At 41.2% G+C, this 16762-nt stretch overlaps 4 protein-coding genes across 4 annotated transcripts; 2 read left to right on the top strand and 2 right to left on the bottom strand.

Moving 5' to 3' along the window:
* Positions 1 to 134: 134 nt before the first annotated feature.
* LOC139644232 (cytochrome c oxidase subunit 5B, mitochondrial-like) lies at positions 135 to 1703 on the bottom strand. Its single transcript, XM_071519645.1, has 4 exons — positions 1529 to 1703; positions 731 to 801; positions 545 to 644; positions 135 to 442 (listed from the first exon to the last, which is right to left on the bottom strand). The coding sequence occupies exons 1-4, from the start codon at positions 1629 to 1631 to the stop codon at positions 330 to 332; spliced, it is 387 nt and encodes a 128-aa protein (XP_071375746.1). The 5' UTR covers positions 1632 to 1703; the 3' UTR covers positions 135 to 329.
* Positions 1704 to 2311: 608 nt separating this feature from the next.
* On the bottom strand, positions 2312 to 6023 carry LOC139644226 (dnaJ homolog subfamily C member 12-like). Its single transcript, XM_071519641.1, has 5 exons — positions 5677 to 6023; positions 4619 to 4697; positions 4054 to 4193; positions 3828 to 3972; positions 2312 to 3095 (listed from the first exon to the last, which is right to left on the bottom strand). The coding sequence occupies exons 1-5, from the start codon at positions 5752 to 5754 to the stop codon at positions 3013 to 3015; spliced, it is 525 nt and encodes a 174-aa protein (XP_071375742.1). The 5' UTR covers positions 5755 to 6023; the 3' UTR covers positions 2312 to 3012.
* A 588-nt stretch (positions 6024 to 6611) lies between these two features.
* Positions 6612 to 10659, top strand: LOC139644231 (NAD-dependent protein deacetylase sirtuin-1-like). The gene is given in 10 exon segments (XM_071519644.1): positions 6612 to 6975; positions 7448 to 7570; positions 7735 to 7773; positions 7776 to 7969; positions 8059 to 8211; positions 8398 to 8545; positions 8639 to 8718; positions 9064 to 9247; positions 9381 to 9917; positions 10277 to 10659. Coding segments are annotated over 10 exon segments (2070 nt in total). The 5' UTR covers positions 6612 to 6632; the 3' UTR covers positions 10546 to 10659.
* A 1795-nt stretch (positions 10660 to 12454) lies between these two features.
* LOC139644223 (CDK2-associated and cullin domain-containing protein 1-like) lies at positions 12455 to 16541 on the top strand. The gene is made up of 8 exons (XM_071519639.1): positions 12455 to 12875; positions 13149 to 13275; positions 13567 to 13669; positions 13775 to 13870; positions 14062 to 14164; positions 14442 to 14531; positions 14712 to 14850; positions 15113 to 16541. Exons 1-8 carry the CDS (start codon positions 12566 to 12568, stop codon positions 15150 to 15152), a joined length of 1008 nt encoding a protein of 335 aa, XP_071375740.1. The 5' UTR covers positions 12455 to 12565; the 3' UTR covers positions 15153 to 16541.
* Positions 16542 to 16762: the final 221 nt, after the last annotated feature.

The following is a 16762-nucleotide window of genomic DNA, read 5'->3' as shown; positions in this document are numbered from 1 at the left end:
TTACAGCATATTTTCCTGTATTCCATCTCATGTCATCACATCCACACGCGTAGTTCCACACTTTTTCACTCAAAGCAGTGGAATTCAGAATAATAATTTTAACCATCCTTTATCACAGAATGATGGGGACAATGTTGATCTGTTCCTTTAATAAAAACCTAACTTAACAGATTTCTATCAGACAATTAAGTTCAGGTTTACATTTTAATGATTGGAAACTGTACATAGTTAATTATATGCACACATTTTGGTATCTGGCAATGAATGAGGCAATTAGCGGTGACAATGTTGTCCCAGTTGTGTAGAGCTTGTAGTGTTAAAGTTTAGTTTCAGTGAGGCAACTCATGGTGGACCAGTTTATAGTGAGACCCACAGGAAGGACAGCGTTGGGCGTCTCCCTCATGAAGCCAGAACCACACAATAGCAGTGTTGTCCTCCTCACCTACAGAACATTATATTATGGTGAACTTAGTTATTCATGTACACTAATCATAAGAAATCATTGGACTTTGTCTTCAATGTGCAGCATCAATGTGGCACTTACATAGGCAGCCCACCAGCCTCTTAGTCCCGATGCCTGGGACAATGTGAGGGTCTTCCTTGGTTCCAGCATACTCCCTGGGCTTCAGCATGCTATAGGGATCCTTTAATGTAAATTTATGAGAAAAATTAGAACCTTTGCTTAAACATTAAGCATAACATACTAGTCCTTTTGCATCCAGTAGCCTACCTTTCCCTTTTTGAGGGCCTGTAGAGCACGTCGCTCCAATCCAGTGGCCTGTTCTTCATCTGTTGGCACTCCTGTAATTGTATGGCAATGCATTTAATACAACCAAAACTCTCGATAATATGAGGCTTGTCATCTTCTTAAGAAAACTGTTACACTATTTGTTATTATGGTTACTTGAATGTAGTTATTTGTTATTATGGTTACTTGAATGTAGTTATTTGTTATTATGGTTACTTGAATGTAGTTATTTGTTATTATGGTTACTTGAATGTGAGTAAAAGTGCACGTCGGCACCTGACACCAGGCTACTTCAGTCCTCTATCAGGATACTGGCACAAAACCAACACACGTCTGCCAAAGGAGGTGGGTCTATCAGAGGCCTTTCCACCGCATAAAATCCAAATGACCTTGATTGTTTGATTCAAGTTTTGTAGTCATACTTCGCTTTGGGTGCATAGCAAATACATGACGTGAAAGCACAAAGGTTGTCACAGCGGATATTTGATTCCACATATTGTACGTGTGTGAAAATCAAGTGGTATCCCATAAATAAAAAGCAACGCTGCTACGATTCCAGCTGCTGTGTGGAATATACAGCCACTAAAAGCATATTAAACTGAAAGCTAAAGGTAGAAATACTACAAGTCCAGCTCAGTCAAATTAACCGGTCTGTTTCCATCCTATGGTTTCCATACATGACCAATGAACAGCTGGGCTTTCCCTTCAGTCTGCGTTACTTCGACATGGACTAGTCTGACCAAAGTCTTTATTTTGACCGTATTTAACAGCACAACTCACCTTTCAAAGTGCCCATGGCCCGTTGCAGGGGTCTAACCGCCACATTGTACCTCGTCAGCTGCAATGTTGTTGAACAAGTTCGGAGTAGAAGTCGTCCCGCCATACTGGACTCACTTTCAGGTACCGAGTATGACCTGTAACCGCTTGTAACCACTCTGCCTGTAACTGTCAGTTGGACTTAAGTGACCCCGACTACGGGGTGAGTGGCAGAACGCTGTCCAATCACAGCACGAAACTGGCTGCGTTAACCAATGAAATTGGGCGGAGGCGGCACGCAGAACAGGTGTATTTTGTGTTGCTTACCAAGTTGGAAATTGATCTGCAGAATACAGAGCATGCTACAATAACAGCATGCTATGTAAATAGATAAAAAGGGCGTAGATGTTGTGGTCTAAAAACTAACAATATTGTGTTACAGTGATCCTTGACCAATTCCTATAGTATATTATACTTTAGCTATGGTGGTTGTATAGCATCCTAATAAAATGTATTATATCATTATTATAGTTCTTTTTTGCACGCCAATATCCGTGACTGCTCTCTAGTATCAGGCAAGTTTGAGTATGCATATGCATATTGATTTATTATGGTTTAAAAATGCTCAACCCACCTTTCAAAGTATAGGAATATAGCACAAAAACAGCACTCAAATAAGACATTGATTTACAATAGGGAAAGCAGGATTTTTTTTTTTTTTTTTAAAGAAAGTACTACTATGTTTGACAGTGATAATGTCTACTGCAAAGTTTTTTTTGCAGTAGACTTGATTTATATGAACCCCATCTCACTTAGACAAGTATGGATGTCAGTGGTACTGTACTTGTTCTGTAAAATATATCTGTAACAACTCCCAGTGTATATGATGGAAAACTATGTTTTGCACATCCAAGTGATTCTAGACAACATGTTCTGTGACAACCAATATATATTATACTCCTTATTGCATGACCTCCATTACAATGGACATTATTACATGATACACATAAGCAAAACAAATGGTCAAAACTTCTATATATATGTCATCTTTGGGCTTTACTTTATCAACAAATATCACCAACTTGACAACACACTTTACAGGTACCCAAGGAACTCCCTGTTACCTCTGCCAGTTTGGATTTGGTGTGGAGATTAAATAAACAAATAAATCACTAGGTTTACAAGAGTCTGGGGAATCAAATTTGGGTATCAGTCATGTTTCAGATGGTTGAAAAGAGATTTGACTCTCCACTGCCAGATGAGTAACAACATAAATGTAGATATAACACATAATCTAATGTGCAATTGCCTGATTTTTGTTACACCTATTATTTAATGTTGGCAGTTGATAGCCAAATTTAGCTTACTATTCCCACTTTGAAATTATGAAAAAGTCAATTGAGTAACAGCTAGACCATGTTCACAAAACTTTGACTTCACAATTGAATATGTGATGACAAGAAGACAGACAACACCAACATTTTAACAAAATGAAATTGTTGTTAGGTTCAGATTTCATAATTTCTGAACTTCCGCAGTAGACCAGATGGTGAGTCAGCAGCCCAGCGGAAACGCCGATGGCAGTAATCACCTAGACAACAATGATGGGAAAAGTCAGTTTATTACATGAGGTCTCCTACTGTGTTAAAAACATCTAGACAACTGACACTTCTGACTGGTGCATTGTAGACAGTGATTGGTTTCAATCAGGGATGTAATAACTGATAATGTAATAACTGCTGGATGTAATATAATGTAATATCTTGTTAAAATGTAGTAAAACAACCTTCTAAATGGGTTGAAAATGTGATCAAACCTGTTGATGTCATACATTCCTCAATAATGTTATGACATCACATTATTACATTAACAGATGATTCTTCATAAGGAAGGGATGTAAGATAACTGATTATGTAATATTGACTAATATGTAATAACTAATAAGAATAAGTCAGTATTGTTATTGCATCATCAGTTGGAAATATCTCACACCTTTTTCAAGGCATAATCACCAGTTAATGTAATAATTTGATGTTTATCACGTTGATCACATTTTCAGCCTATTAGAGGGTCCTTTTACTATTTTATTATTTTATTTTATTATTTCAACAAGTTATGTTATTCAGCAGTCACATTTGCCTTTTCAAAATTCCATGTAGACCTTACTTTCTGCCGATATGACTGTCAACTGTAGCTGATGATTATTCTCCCAAACAACAAATATGTAACAACATGTGAAATGGTAGTGGGTCTGGAACTTGGTTATATGTGTATTTGGATTGAACATTTTCCATACTTTCAGGACATTTTGAACTATACTCACTTGAGGATGGCACGGCTTCATATGAAGGGATCTCCGGTGCTTCCTGCCCAAAATGAAGCTCTTCTGCTTGAGAAGTGACTGGGATTTCTGCTTTTGCTCCCTCCAACATTGGTTCCTTCTTACTTCTCACAGCCCAGTGCATTGACTGAAAACAGATCACTAAATATATTACAAGTCTCTCTTGTCGTACAGATTCAACTGAAATCAAAGTTATGTAGTTACATACTGTCTTTACAGAGTCGTTCAAGGCCTGCCAGTCGTGGAACGGAATAGTAACCCCACTTCTTCTCCAAAGGTCGTAGTTTTTTCTTTTGCTCTCATTGCATAAAACCTCTTTGGCTTCCTGCAGCTTTTGAAAATCTTCCACTAGATTTTTTACAGACATCAAAAAAGAAGAAAAAGATCACGATATGACCTGGAGCAAGGCATAATAACATGATTACAGAATGAGGAATAACAGCCTCCTCTTTGTATGCAGCAATAAGCATCTTATCATTAACATAATTTGCTTTGAAGTCATTATGGAGGCAAATCAGAGAGGGGAATAGGCTATTTCTGGGATAAGTAAGAAAAGTGGAGGGGTGCCATGGTAAATGACTAAAAATGGTAATAAAAAATAAAAAAGTGGGCAAATCATGACATCCAATAAGTGATCATCATCCCTGGCTATAAAAAAAAACTGTTCTACTTCTACAAAATATGACTTCTCAAAGGTGGCAGCACTTGAAATTGTCTTCAAAAATATATAGAAATAAAATCATATTTGTCACAGCAATGGTCCACACATTTACCTGCTCTTGGGTTGTCTGGGTGTTTGTCTGGGTGACATGCCAAGGCTCGGACCTTGTACTCGTTGACAATCTGTTCAGTCTGCCAGAAAAAAGATTTCAGAAAGCCAAATTTAAGACTTTTTAAGGCCAATTTACAGACTTTCGTTTTCAGAATGAAAGCTAATCCTTTCATTCTGAACTTTTCATTATTACTTTTTCTTTCTGTTTTTGAGATGATATTGTTCAATGTGTTACAACACATTCACACTTCAACAGCACCCTTCCATGTGACTTAGGTCACAAACCAAATGCATTCCCAATTTTACATCCTGCCTTGAATTTACAGGAATTACTTTTTGAACATTTCACATTCCATAATTGTTAGAAATGTTTTATTCTTTACAACCATAGTGTTTAGTGGATTATGACACCTTAAAAAAAACCGAATAGCTTGTTTCTAGTCATGTTTATTTATATAGCTCTTTATCAAGCATGTCTCAAAGGGCTTCTTGTGTGACATAGAGGTCACTTTTGCTATTCCTTCTCTTACCAAAGTCATTCTCATTTTTGACATCTTCTGATTTACCGATGTTATTTAATCGTTACATTCTGAAAGATACACGGAATATCCAATTCCCACTAACAAGCTAACTTGTTTAGGGACTTGTCCTGTTGTGTTACTTTATTAACCGACGTGTTCAGTATATACTATTAATCTGGACATACATGCAGGTCAATTTACTGTGACGAGTGCAAATGTAAAACAACACATGCATGTATGTCTACGCATGTAGACAGTAAACAGACAGCACTGCTGGTCCCATTGACATCTTTTGGTGAAACATCAACAGGTCTCTGGGTTCAGACTAATCTCTGGAGCGATGCATAATCCACGAGCCCTTTAGATTTCACACTTTACAGACTGCTGACGACGCGTCTGTGTGTATACCCGCATTTTATGTTTTCTTCCACCTCTCAACCCTTAAACCAGTATGATTTTCAGGTGTAAAATTAAGACAGCCATACCACCCAGCAAATAGGCTGAGCCTGTTTAAATATCTCAGTGTGCCAGAACTTACCGACGATAATTCATCACATCCTAATAACCCATAGTAATCCTCCAAATCCTCTGGTTCGCGATTCAATACACCCTCCATAAAACATCCAAGTCTGAGAGGCAAGTGGGTAATATTTCTTGTGCTGCTGTCTGCTGCCTTGGGATCACAGCTGTATGTACAGCTTGCTGCTGGGCTCCCCCTCGCTGCTGCTGTGACTCACTCACTGGATATTCTGAAAATCAACTGGTATTTTGTCAGCTGCGTGCTGTCTTACTTCTGTGTTTGTGATTTGGTCATTATTCGAGGGAGGGGGCAATAAGTACACATCCAATTATGCATCATCACAGGTTTGAAATTCTCGTGTTCGTCTCCCGACTCCTGGAAATGTATGAGTCATTTTTCACCACATGATATATGCTGTATTCAAGTGCTCCTATGAAGCTGCCAGCTTCGACATGTCGCACATTCAAGTGGTTAGAAATAATGGAACTTGTAATAACAGTAGATGTTTGGGTGTTTTTTGTTGTAGAAATCAAGCTGAACATAGCTACGTTGTGCTACAATGGCAAAAGTAAAAGGGGGAAATGTACAACAGACATGTAATTGATGTTTTAATTCATTTTTCCCCAAAGGTTGTTGTATAACACATCACTTTTACCATTAATTGTTTACACCGGTGTCGCACTTTCCGACCCCCAAATGTCACATCTGGTACCATAGAAAAGAAAACTCCGACTTCTCAGTTTTACTTACAGCTTTGTTGGGTCGCTCGTGTGCGTTTAACTCTTACTTCAATTTTTCCGACAGCACATGAAGGCAGCAATATGTTGTTATGGTTTGACGTCATCGACGTAAGGAAGTGACGCTCGAGCCGTAACTACTGGCGGAGAGCGAGTCACGTGCGTCATGCAAATCAGCCAGCTGTCTGAGGAAGAATCTGTTCAGCACACAGCGCTCAGCGGCTCTACGGGCTGAAGATGGCGGACGGAGAGAACAGCCTCGGCACGGCCTGTTCAAGCGCCTCCGATATGGACGAACCTGCTGCGAAAAAGTCGAAAATCAGTACGGTGACAAACTATGGAGTCAAAGTCACCGAGGCGGATCAATTCTCAGGCGTATCGGAGGCCGCTGAGAGCTGGCAGGCAGCGGCGAATTCTGCGCAGCCAGCGGAGAAGGAGGTTGAGCCGGTGATGGCGGTAGAGCAGGCCCCAGCAACACTAGGCGGAGACAATGGACTGGGACTGCTGGTGTCGGAGCCGCACAAAACAGTCGTGAAACTAGACGACAACACTGTACTTGGGACAATTGGCCAGGCTGCAGGTATGAAAAGAGCTGGGGATTTAACAGGGCATCTCGTGTTTGTGTGGCTGATAGTACGTAACGTTAGTGATTGTTTTTCCAACTTGCCGGCGAGCTAGCTAAACTAGCAGCCTAAAGATAAGTTAGCTAATGTTGAACACAGTACAAATGTCTGAGGGTTGAGAGTGACACACTTAACAGAGTAGCAAGTCTAACTTTGCTCCACTTAAACTTTCTGTGACTCATACCTCGGGGTTTTATTCCCTCACTGCACTAAGCTGGGGTAACAACTTAGCGTTTGCTAGCCAGTTTACATTTTGCCCCACTACCACGCCTGAGGTCGTCATGCATATTGGTCTTAACTGGTGCTCACGTGCACTGTTTAACTGGTAGCAATTAAGTGAGAGTTATCCGCCACATCTTTGCTCCTGTCGTTACAATGACATTGCCAGGTGTCGGCATTTAATCATTGTTCAAACTTCTCTCTACTCAGATTTTCTTGGACATGACGACCTTCCCTCCAATGGTCTAGCTGTCACCCCGGACCACATCAATGAGGACGACGACAGATCCTCGCATGCGAGTTCCAGTGACTGGACACCTCAACCGCAAATAGGTATCCCACTGAATTTAAGATGCAATTGGCAAAAGGCCTCTGATATCATCTGTTGGGGAACTGTTTAGATGCTTGGAATTGGTTTAAACACAGTTTGGGTTGCACCAGTGGCACACCACAGTCATCTTTGAGTACAAATGACAGTGAAATGTGTCCTTGACTAGGTTCCTACAGTTTCATCCAACAACACATAAGAGAGACTGATCAAGGACCATTCTGAAAGACTTGCTTCCTGAGACCGTGCTCCCACCGGACTTAGACGACATGACTTTGTGGCAGATCATCATCAACATCTCAGAACCACCAAAAAGAAAGAAGCGCAAGGACATTAACACCTTGGAGGATGTGGTCAGGCTACTCCACGAAAGTAAAAAGATCCTTGTCCTGACTGGTGCTGGGGTACGTATCCACTGTGGCATCATGCTCTTGTGTTACAGTGCTGATGTGGGAGTTTCGCTTTTGACTGAATGTTTGCGCTCTTTTTCCAGGTGTCGGTTTCATGTGGAATACCAGACTTTCGCTCCAGAGACGGTATTTATGCAAGGCTTGCTGTAGATTTTCCTGATCTTCCAGACCCCCAAGCTATGTTTGATATTGAATACTTTAGAAGAGACCCAAGACCCTTCTTCAAGTTTGCTAAGGTTTGTTGATTGTATGTGCTTGTTTTGTTACTGAAAGGTCTTACTTGAACTTAATTCTCTTTATTTAACATTTAAGTTGGTCAAAATCAGAAAAGGTACATCATGTGTCTTTTGATTTTCTTCATGATATGTAGTGTTACAATTTGTTTACAAATGGGTGTTTTGAATGCATCTTCTTTATTGCAGGAGATCTACCCTGGTCAGTTCCAGCCTTCGCCCTGTCACAAATTTATATCTATGCTGGATAAACAGGGGAAGCTGCTGCGCAATTACACACAGAACATTGATACATTAGAACAAGTGGCTGGAGTTCAGAGGATTATCCAGTGTCATGGTAAGTTATTTATCTAAAAGATGGGGCTTGTTTACTTTTTATAATACTCCTAGAGTAACATGGATTGATCACTAATAACCTCTGTTGTTTCAGGGTCGTTTGCAACCGCATCCTGTCTCGTCTGTAAACACAAAGTGGATTGTGAGGCTGTAAGGGAAGACATTTTTAACCAGGTATGTGATGAAGAATTCATTATAAAATTATGCAGGATAGCACATTTAATTGAAAAATAATCAAAATTGCAATATTGACTACTACAACTTCGAAATCACAAGAAGCTGCAAGCAGCAGCTTAAAGATAAAAGGTGTTTCAGAAGGCCCCTAAATTGTGTTCTCTGGTGCTGTATTGTCACTCATATGCAATTTTTATGTTCTGCCATCATAGTACATCATATGTGGGACATACATTTTCATGCATGGCTGAAATGAACTTATGCAAACAGGCAACTGTCTCCAATCCACTGTGCTCTTAAGCAGAATTAATTCCTATAATGGTAAAAAATGAATTCCTCCTGCAGGTTGTCCCTCGCTGTCCGCGGTGTCCAGATATCCCCTTGGCAATCATGAAGCCCGATATTGTCTTCTTTGGAGAGAATCTTCCAGAAATGTTCCACAGAGCCATGAAGCAGGATAAGGACGAGGTCGACCTCTTGATAGTCATCGGCTCTTCACTTAAAGTCCGACCAGTTGCTCTCATCCCAAGTATGTTCTGTGTGGATTAATGGATTCTTTTTTGTTGTTGGAAGATGCATGTAATAACCAATGCTTTATTTATTAGGCTTGCAGTAAATCTAAACATATGTAACGGCTGTCCTCTTTTCTGTTTCTCATCCAGACTCCATTCCTCATGAAGTGCCTCAGGTCCTGATCAACAGGGAGCAGCTGCCTCACCTCAACTTTGACGTGGAGCTGCTTGGGGACTGTGACGTCATTGTCAATGAGCTCTGTCACCGGTTGGCCGGGGACTTTGAGCAGCTCTGCTACAACACTTTAAGACTCAATGAGATCACAGAGAAGCCCCCGCGGTTACCGACTCCCACAGAACAGCCGCCGTGCGAGGCCTTGTCTGCTTCCGGTGACGCGGCGCAGGAGGAGCAGAAGCAACACAATACAGACTCTGCGGTCGAGCCTTCGGAGGAGACGGAAAGTCAGAATGTCACAGAGACTCCCAGTGATAATGACGCACCGCCGGAGCTTTGTCCGCAGCCTCAGCCTCCCAGTGAAGAGACGGCCGAGTCTTCAGAGTCGCCGACAGAGGAAACGGCGAGAGAAGAGGCCGCAGACGTCAAGAGCCACACCTCCAACCTTGAACTTCGTAGACGATGCTGGATGAGTCGAATCAACAGAAGTCCAATCAGCAAACGCCTTGAGAGTAAGCTTTAGACTGTGGGAACATTGATCTTGTTGAGGAAAGCTTTAATGAGTGGATGGCATCTGTCTTTTAACCTGCTATTTACTGTAATAAACAGATTTTTTTTATGGATTTACAGATGAGAGATATTAGAAAAATCTGTTACCCTAAGCACTATGTTAAAACACAGATGCAGTAAAACTTTCAACAAGATTAAGTTCTTTAACAGCATTTGAATGCATGCTGATTCCAATAATTGGAAATGCACTGTGAGGAGATTGAACAGCACCCTAATATACAATGACGTATCCTGTCAGCTTTCATATACCTATCAAGCATTGAATGCACGCTCTAAATTGACTGTATTTGTCTTCCCCCAGCATGCCAGTACCTATTTCAAGCACCAAATCACTACATCTTCCACGGGGCCGAAGTTTACTCCGACTCCGAAGACGAGACGTCGAGCTCCTGCGGGAGCGAGAGCGAGGAGTCGGAGTGCAGCGCAGACGGGATGGAAGAGGACAGTGAGCCAGACGAGGCGAGCGCTCTCGCCAGAGACACGATACCACACACGCTAGCCGGCGAGGCCGCGTCAAGCGCGCAGACAGACAGTACTTCTGAAGACATTCAGAGCACCACACACCTTTAAATGTAAACTACCCAGACGGCAAAGCACTAATTGTCTTTTTTTTTTATATATGTTTCATATTTTTGACTCATCGACCTTACTATTAATTTTCATAAAGTTGAGATTGAGTGACAACTTTGTGTGAATATGCAGCAAGTTCATTCTTTTTTCTTTTTTTTTTCTCGTTTTGTGTTTCTGTGCCCAGTTTGGTCACATGCATTGTGTCTGAAAGCTCATACTGTATACTGCTTACTAGGATGCAGTAGTTTTGTTTTTTCTGTATTTCTTTCAACCTGTTCATCTCATTTTGCATTTACATTCTTAGAAATTTATCAGACGCTCTCATCCAGAGCTGCTTACAGTGAGTGCAACAGGTAGAATAAGCTTTAATTCCTAGATTGCAATCATTACAAGCAACCAGAGTGCAAAGGTCAATCTCAATCCATAATGTGACATCATCTGTGGTCTCATGATGTGTTTTACAATTGGTTCATGTTAATATTGTAAGCCTACTGCCTATTAAATAGTGGGTACTATGAGTTTCAGACACAGACATGAATGATCTTCAGATGGTTTACTTGAACGCATTTTCTACCCTGCAATACAAACACTTCAGCTCTGCCCTTCCATGAGGGTAAATACTGAAAAAGGAACAGTACGCTTCGATTTAGACCAAAGAACACTTCACCAACCCTCTAAGTTGTCATAAGCTTTGTGTGTTTCACCTGTCATTTAAATCTTGGAAAAATATATCTATTGACAAGGTTTTCCTTCTGACATGTGGCAGCTACTTTTTATGGTCAAGCCTCTTATTTTTATACTCTAACGTGAGACATACTCAGCAGAGTAGATGATAGTTTTTATCTGTAAAGTTATACAACGTTGTTATATTAAGCCTTAGGACTATATTCAATGAGTTGACATTGAAGAAATGGCACTTTTTTTTCCTTACAAAACCGGTTTTGTTGCCCATGTCACTTTTCATAAAGCAGAAAGGTAGACCATTTCCATTCATTATACATAGGAGTCTGCTGCCTGTAAAAATTCTGTATTGTTGGTAGGTAGACAATATTTTAGCCAATTTGTGTTGGATACATGTCTACACCAACATAATTCACATGCCATTTTATTTAAACGTAATGTTTTGTTTACGGTTTAAGGGAATAAGGAATTTTTACATTATTGGAGTTGTTCATTATTTCCAGTGGGGTTTATTATAAGTAAAAAAGCCTCTTTAAACACTGTTCATGCATTTCCATTATTTAATATGCAGCCGCTGTGTGTTCAAATCAATGTGCATCAGTTCAATGATGAATTGGTTTCAATGCAGACCTGAATAGTGCGCCCCCTGGTGCCTATGAGTTGATCCTGCCGCATGAACTACCAGAGAGTGTATAAGCAAAGTGAGAGGTTTTCCACCTACCTCCGTCTTCCCAGTAGGTACACTACTGCTCTTTGTTCTTGGTTGAGGGTCACATTTGGTCTATTACGTTTTATTCTGTGGAAAGTTAGTTTTACACAGCAATAGAGTGCGACATTTATGGATTCAACAAGAGGATTAGCACCGAGAGCGTTGTGAGACCAAGACCCAAACATGTCTTCATATTTGTGAAAAATCATTGTTCAGCAGGCGGTCGACTTTTGCGCATGCGTAGTATGGTGTCTGTTGTCCGTAAACTATTCATAAAGGTTCCTACATAAATTAGCTGCTGTCTGCATTAGCTATCTATCTATCTATCTATTCTGCCAACTGACTGCTCATTGATATTCTGCTTCAATACAGTTCTAGCGGACAAGGGTTTCCAGACTGGAATATGATTTCAGCTACCTTGATGAAGCTTGGGGTCTTCTTGGAACTACATCGCCCTGTTTCCTCAGCAGTCCGACGATGCGACGTGTCGTAAAATTTCAGCTACCCACAACAGCAAACCGAGATGGACACCACCGAAGACGCTTGACAGTTTCTCTTTTTAGCCTGAATTCTAATGTGAAATGAGTATCTAGTAACGCTAGGCTTCTGGACACACGAACGCTTCTGAGCATGGCGGGTATGGAAGAAGGCAGTTTTGACATAAACGACGACCACAATCACAACTATTGTGCGAGCAGCGGCAACGTCCACACGTATCTGAGAAGCCAACTGTCAGATGTAACGACGGTTCCCCAGCCTCTGCTCTGCTCGCCGGTGCCGGGAGGAGAACCGGGTGGTCGGGGAAAGCTGCGGTCCGGCGGGTCAAAGTTCACGGACTCAGACTCGAGCAGTGAGAGCAGCGAAGTCAGCGAGACTGACAGCTCGACACCGTCAGCCTCGGTTGGGGGGAAATTCACCCTCAACTCCGCTTCAAAGTTTCGTAAGTTTCCTCGAAGCAGCTAAGTGGTCAGCAGTTCAGCCGTTAGCCTGTCCGGCTAACTCCTGTAGCCCCTCAGCTGTGTGTGTAGTACTCGCTGGCCTGCTCTGATAGCATGAACGTTACTGTGTACAGATTGATGCTTCTCCTGCTCTTGGCAAGAAACCAAGACTCATGGTCTGTCAGGCCGATGGCTGGAAACCACAGGCCTTGTTCTGGCTTTGTTAAGTATCAAGTGCTTAGTATAACGAGATGATTCCTCTCCTCTTTCTTTAGTTTTGAATGCAATGGCTGTAGAAGACTACCGGAAAAATCACTGGCCAAACCTGGAGAACGCAATTGATCTCCTGCTCATTCAGAAGCCCACGGACCACATCTCCATTTCTTATGCACAGATATACGGGTAAGACAGTCCAGGTGAAGGGCGGTTAAAGAGCTCCCTGTGATGTTACCAGGGCATTATTCGGGCCATTTAGATGGGCAAAATTGCCAAAACAAGCAACACAGACACAAATTTAAAACCTTTTTCTATGTGATTAAAGCGTTGAGCCAACTCTTGGGGTACCAAGGTTGCCAGTCAGAGTTGCCTTGTGTATCACTGATAATCATTGGTATTCATCTTTTAGCATTAAGCAATGGGTTTCTCTATGTGATGTGACTGGTCTGAGCTTCTCATTTACTTTGTTTACCCTAGTTACATCTACAAGTGTGTTTGTCAGCAACACTCAGAGCTGCTCTACAACGATTTGATATTGAAAATAACAACTCATCTGCAACAGGTCTCCTCCCATCTACAAGTAAGGAAGCGCTGGCACCAGCAAATACAAAATCAGGAAATGAATATATACATTGTGCCAAATACACTAATACATTGACTAATGCCTTTATTTTTTTCTCTCCAGACCAGCCCACCTGAGAACTTCATTGAGAACTTCAACCTTGCGCTGACCCAATACACAGCTTCTCTTCAATGTATAGTTCCTGTATTTATGTACATGGTATGCATCTTCTTGATAAGTATTTTGTTCAGTTTCTGTTTACAAATAGTCCACATGGAACCAAGACCCTGCCAATGACATTTACAACATGGTGGATATCACCACCATACCCAAGCATGTGCTTGAGTATCACCCTCATGTGCTTGGGTATCTCTCACACTCCATCTTTTTTTCGCATTTAATGTTTTCAGAACAAGTTCTACATCGAGACAAAGCTTAACAGAGACCTAAGAGAGGATCTGATGAAGTTGTTTGCTGATCATGTCGCAGAAAAACACGTGAGCACACTGATGCGTGAGTATAGTGCTTCACCTTCTTGGCTTGTTTAGCTGTCATGTTTAGAATTATTAATGTTCATGATGTCTAAAACTACTCCTCTGACCTTGTTAATTGTGAACATGTAACAGTCACCTAACCTCACTCCTCTGGTAGAAATTCCATCCTTTGCCCAAATCAAAGGTGCAATTTTGTCTCAATGTGTAGCGCTGCTGCTTGTGGTTCAAGACGGGGAAGGGAACTCGCTATAGTCTTTGGCAGTATGACACCTATAACACTTATTTGTCTTTTCCAGCTCTTCTTATCAAAGCCCATTCCATGCCTTTTCAAGTCCAACCATCAACCATGGCCAATGTGGTGAAAGGCCTCTATAGTCTCCGGCCAGGTAAGCCATATCTTCTTACCTGTTCTGCTGCTATTATTATGCCTTTTGCTGTGATTATGTCATGTGAGTGCTTTCTACTGCTGTTACTACACCTAGTTGCCTTCACGACACCAAACAAAATGCACTACGCATGTTAATCTAATTCATTGTTAAGAAAAGGCTGTTGGTTTCCTCTTTCAGCGTGGGCCCAGTTAGCCCCAGACCTCTTCTCTGGATTTATTCCCCAAATCAACCCCCCTGCTGTGGAGTCTCAGCTGTCTGACTACGCCGCTCATGACCAGAAACTACAGATGGAGCTCTCAATGAATGGCTTCTCACGGTGAGTTTTCTGAGGCTCTCGTTCTCAGATGGCTACCAGCTACAGCCATAGGTTGCTAGTTTATGTTTCACAGCTGCGGATGGAGCAGCTCAGATTAGTAATGCAAGATCAGAACGGCTCAATTTCCACATATGTCAGCGCCGAGCAGGAGCCGGGGCAGTGTATGAGAGAAACAGTCTTAATGCATATGATTGCATTTCAACAAAGCTCTGGATATGCATTTTACTTGAAGTCACTGATGGACTGTCCCTGTGTTTTCCAGAGGGGACCAGTCTCGCAAGCGGACCAGCGATGACTCCTGATCGCGAGGTCCAGCATCGCCAGATAACGTCGCAAAACTATCACTGTGCCTCCTACATCTTTATCAGAAACTGGCTCATTGCACTAGGTACAATGCTAACAATGTGTCGGTCCCATCTGTCTGAAGTCGAGGTCACAACACACTGTGAACAACAAAGATTATACAATGTGGAGTTGTTGAGCAGAAATGGGATATTCCTGCTTAAACCACAGAGCTCTGAAAAGCACAGTGATTTCAATATGGTGCTTCCCTCCTTGATTATGATACATCCACCGTCATTATTTGCTAGAAGCTACTGTATGTGCTCAGAGGGATCTATTCATGTTTTCCTCATTTGACGAGTGCCTTTCGAGTGTTTGTTTTTGACCAGATATCATAAAGAGTGATAGCTTGATAATGGATATTTCATTCCTAACTTTTAACATGGGACTGTTCTGTGTAGTTTTGATAAACTGGGCTAATCATCCCACTGCTGCTAGTAAGACTGTCCATGTGTTAATAGTGCAGGTCCCTACGTTTCACTCATTGTCTGCATAAGCCAGTGGTTTCATTCAACACAAACGGCATCAACACATCATGGAAGTAATAGGCTTACAGAATAAGGGTAATTATTCAAGCTTATGCATGAATGGATGAACAGAGGAACTAAGAGTCACTGACTTCAACTTTGATTCTCTTGTTTTCTTCAACATGTTGCCTTCAGTATGTGGGTAAACCAGATTGTATTCTCCAGGCATGCCAAAGAGGATTTGCAGTGCTTTTTTCCCCCGTTTTATTATGCATTGGGATTCCAACTGACGGTGTTGTGTTGCTGCTGTACCGGTTATTGTACCAAGTCACTGAGCCAGTTAAATTTTTGAGCTTTGGTTCACCCGTTTGTCCACCAGGCTTGAGTCAAATAGTAATTTCAGATATTGTTTGTGGTTTATTGTAGCCCTGGGTGTAGGATGGAACGTTACACTGAGCACCAGAAAGTTCTGACAGAAAAGTATTTGAAAATATATCTTTCTGTGTTTGACAACGTACCTGAATTGTCCTGATACTGTAAAACCAGCCAATCCCGTTACTCCATGAACGTTAAAACAGAACCTATAACTATATGCAAATACTATTTGACCCAGGTCTGGCATACTTCCATATCAAATACACCTAACATGTATGCCCTTATAAATGATGTAAATAGTTGTTGTCTTTGCATGGTGATCAGTATACACTAGCTACTGTCACAGATCCATTTTTGTTAAATGTCTAACTTGAATAGAAGTATTTGATACAAGGTCTTACACTGTTTTAAGTGTAATTAGATGCTCAGGCTCACTTTGTCATTTGTCTTTCCCTCTGTGGGTGTTGGAAATGGTTCTCTCATCGTCTTATGTACAGGCTGTTTCAAATAAACTAATTTCATTAATTATGTATCATTGGGCGATAAATGTTTTTTTTTTCCCACTGAGGCTCATAAAGACTGGTGTTAAGAAATGTGGTTCCCTTAAATAAGGGATCATCATATGAATCTGATATAGTGGAATAAAAGGAAAATACTAGTATAGATGTAGAATATTGTACACACAATATTACACATTCAGATTTATAATATCTAACCTAATAGCAAAA

This window comes from Centroberyx affinis, unplaced genomic scaffold, assembly GCF_046629955.1.
Source record: "Centroberyx affinis isolate AG114_WGS23_722 - 3 ecotype Tasmania unplaced genomic scaffold, CSIRO-AGI_Caff_v1 ptg000718l_1, whole genome shotgun sequence".
In the NCBI taxonomy this organism is placed as follows: domain Eukaryota; kingdom Metazoa; phylum Chordata; class Actinopteri; order Beryciformes; family Berycidae; genus Centroberyx; species Centroberyx affinis.
Note: the sequence above shows the minus strand (reverse complement) of the source record. Positions and strands in the feature narration are given on the sequence as shown.

Coding starts and splice junctions, on each gene's coding strand:
- LOC139644226 (XM_071519641.1), bottom strand. CDS start 5,754: ATGGAGGGTGTATTGAATCGCGAACCAGAGGATTTGGAGGATTACTAT. Junction 4,698..5,676: donor GATGTGATGAATTATCGTCG/GTAAGTTCTGGC, acceptor TTTTTCTGGCAG/ACTGAACAGATTGTCAACGA. Junction 3,096..3,827: donor TGAAGCCGTGCCATCCTCAA/GTGAGTATAGTT, acceptor ATTGTTGTCTAG/GTGATTACTGCCATCGGCGT.
- LOC139644232 (XM_071519645.1), bottom strand. CDS start 1,631: ATGGCGGGACGACTTCTACTCCGAACTTGTTCAACAACATTGCAGCTG. Junction 802..1,528: donor GGCCATGGGCACTTTGAAAG/GTGAGTTGTGCT, acceptor ATACAATTACAG/GAGTGCCAACAGATGAAGAA. Junction 645..730: donor AGGCCCTCAAAAAGGGAAAG/GTAGGCTACTGG, acceptor TTTACATTAAAG/GATCCCTATAGCATGCTGAA.
- LOC139644223 (XM_071519639.1), top strand. CDS start 12,566: ATGGCGGGTATGGAAGAAGGCAGTTTTGACATAAACGACGACCACAAT. Junction 12,876..13,148: donor CAACTCCGCTTCAAAGTTTC/GTAAGTTTCCTC, acceptor CTCTTTCTTTAG/TTTTGAATGCAATGGCTGTA. Junction 14,165..14,441: donor ACACGTGAGCACACTGATGC/GTGAGTATAGTG, acceptor TGTCTTTTCCAG/CTCTTCTTATCAAAGCCCAT.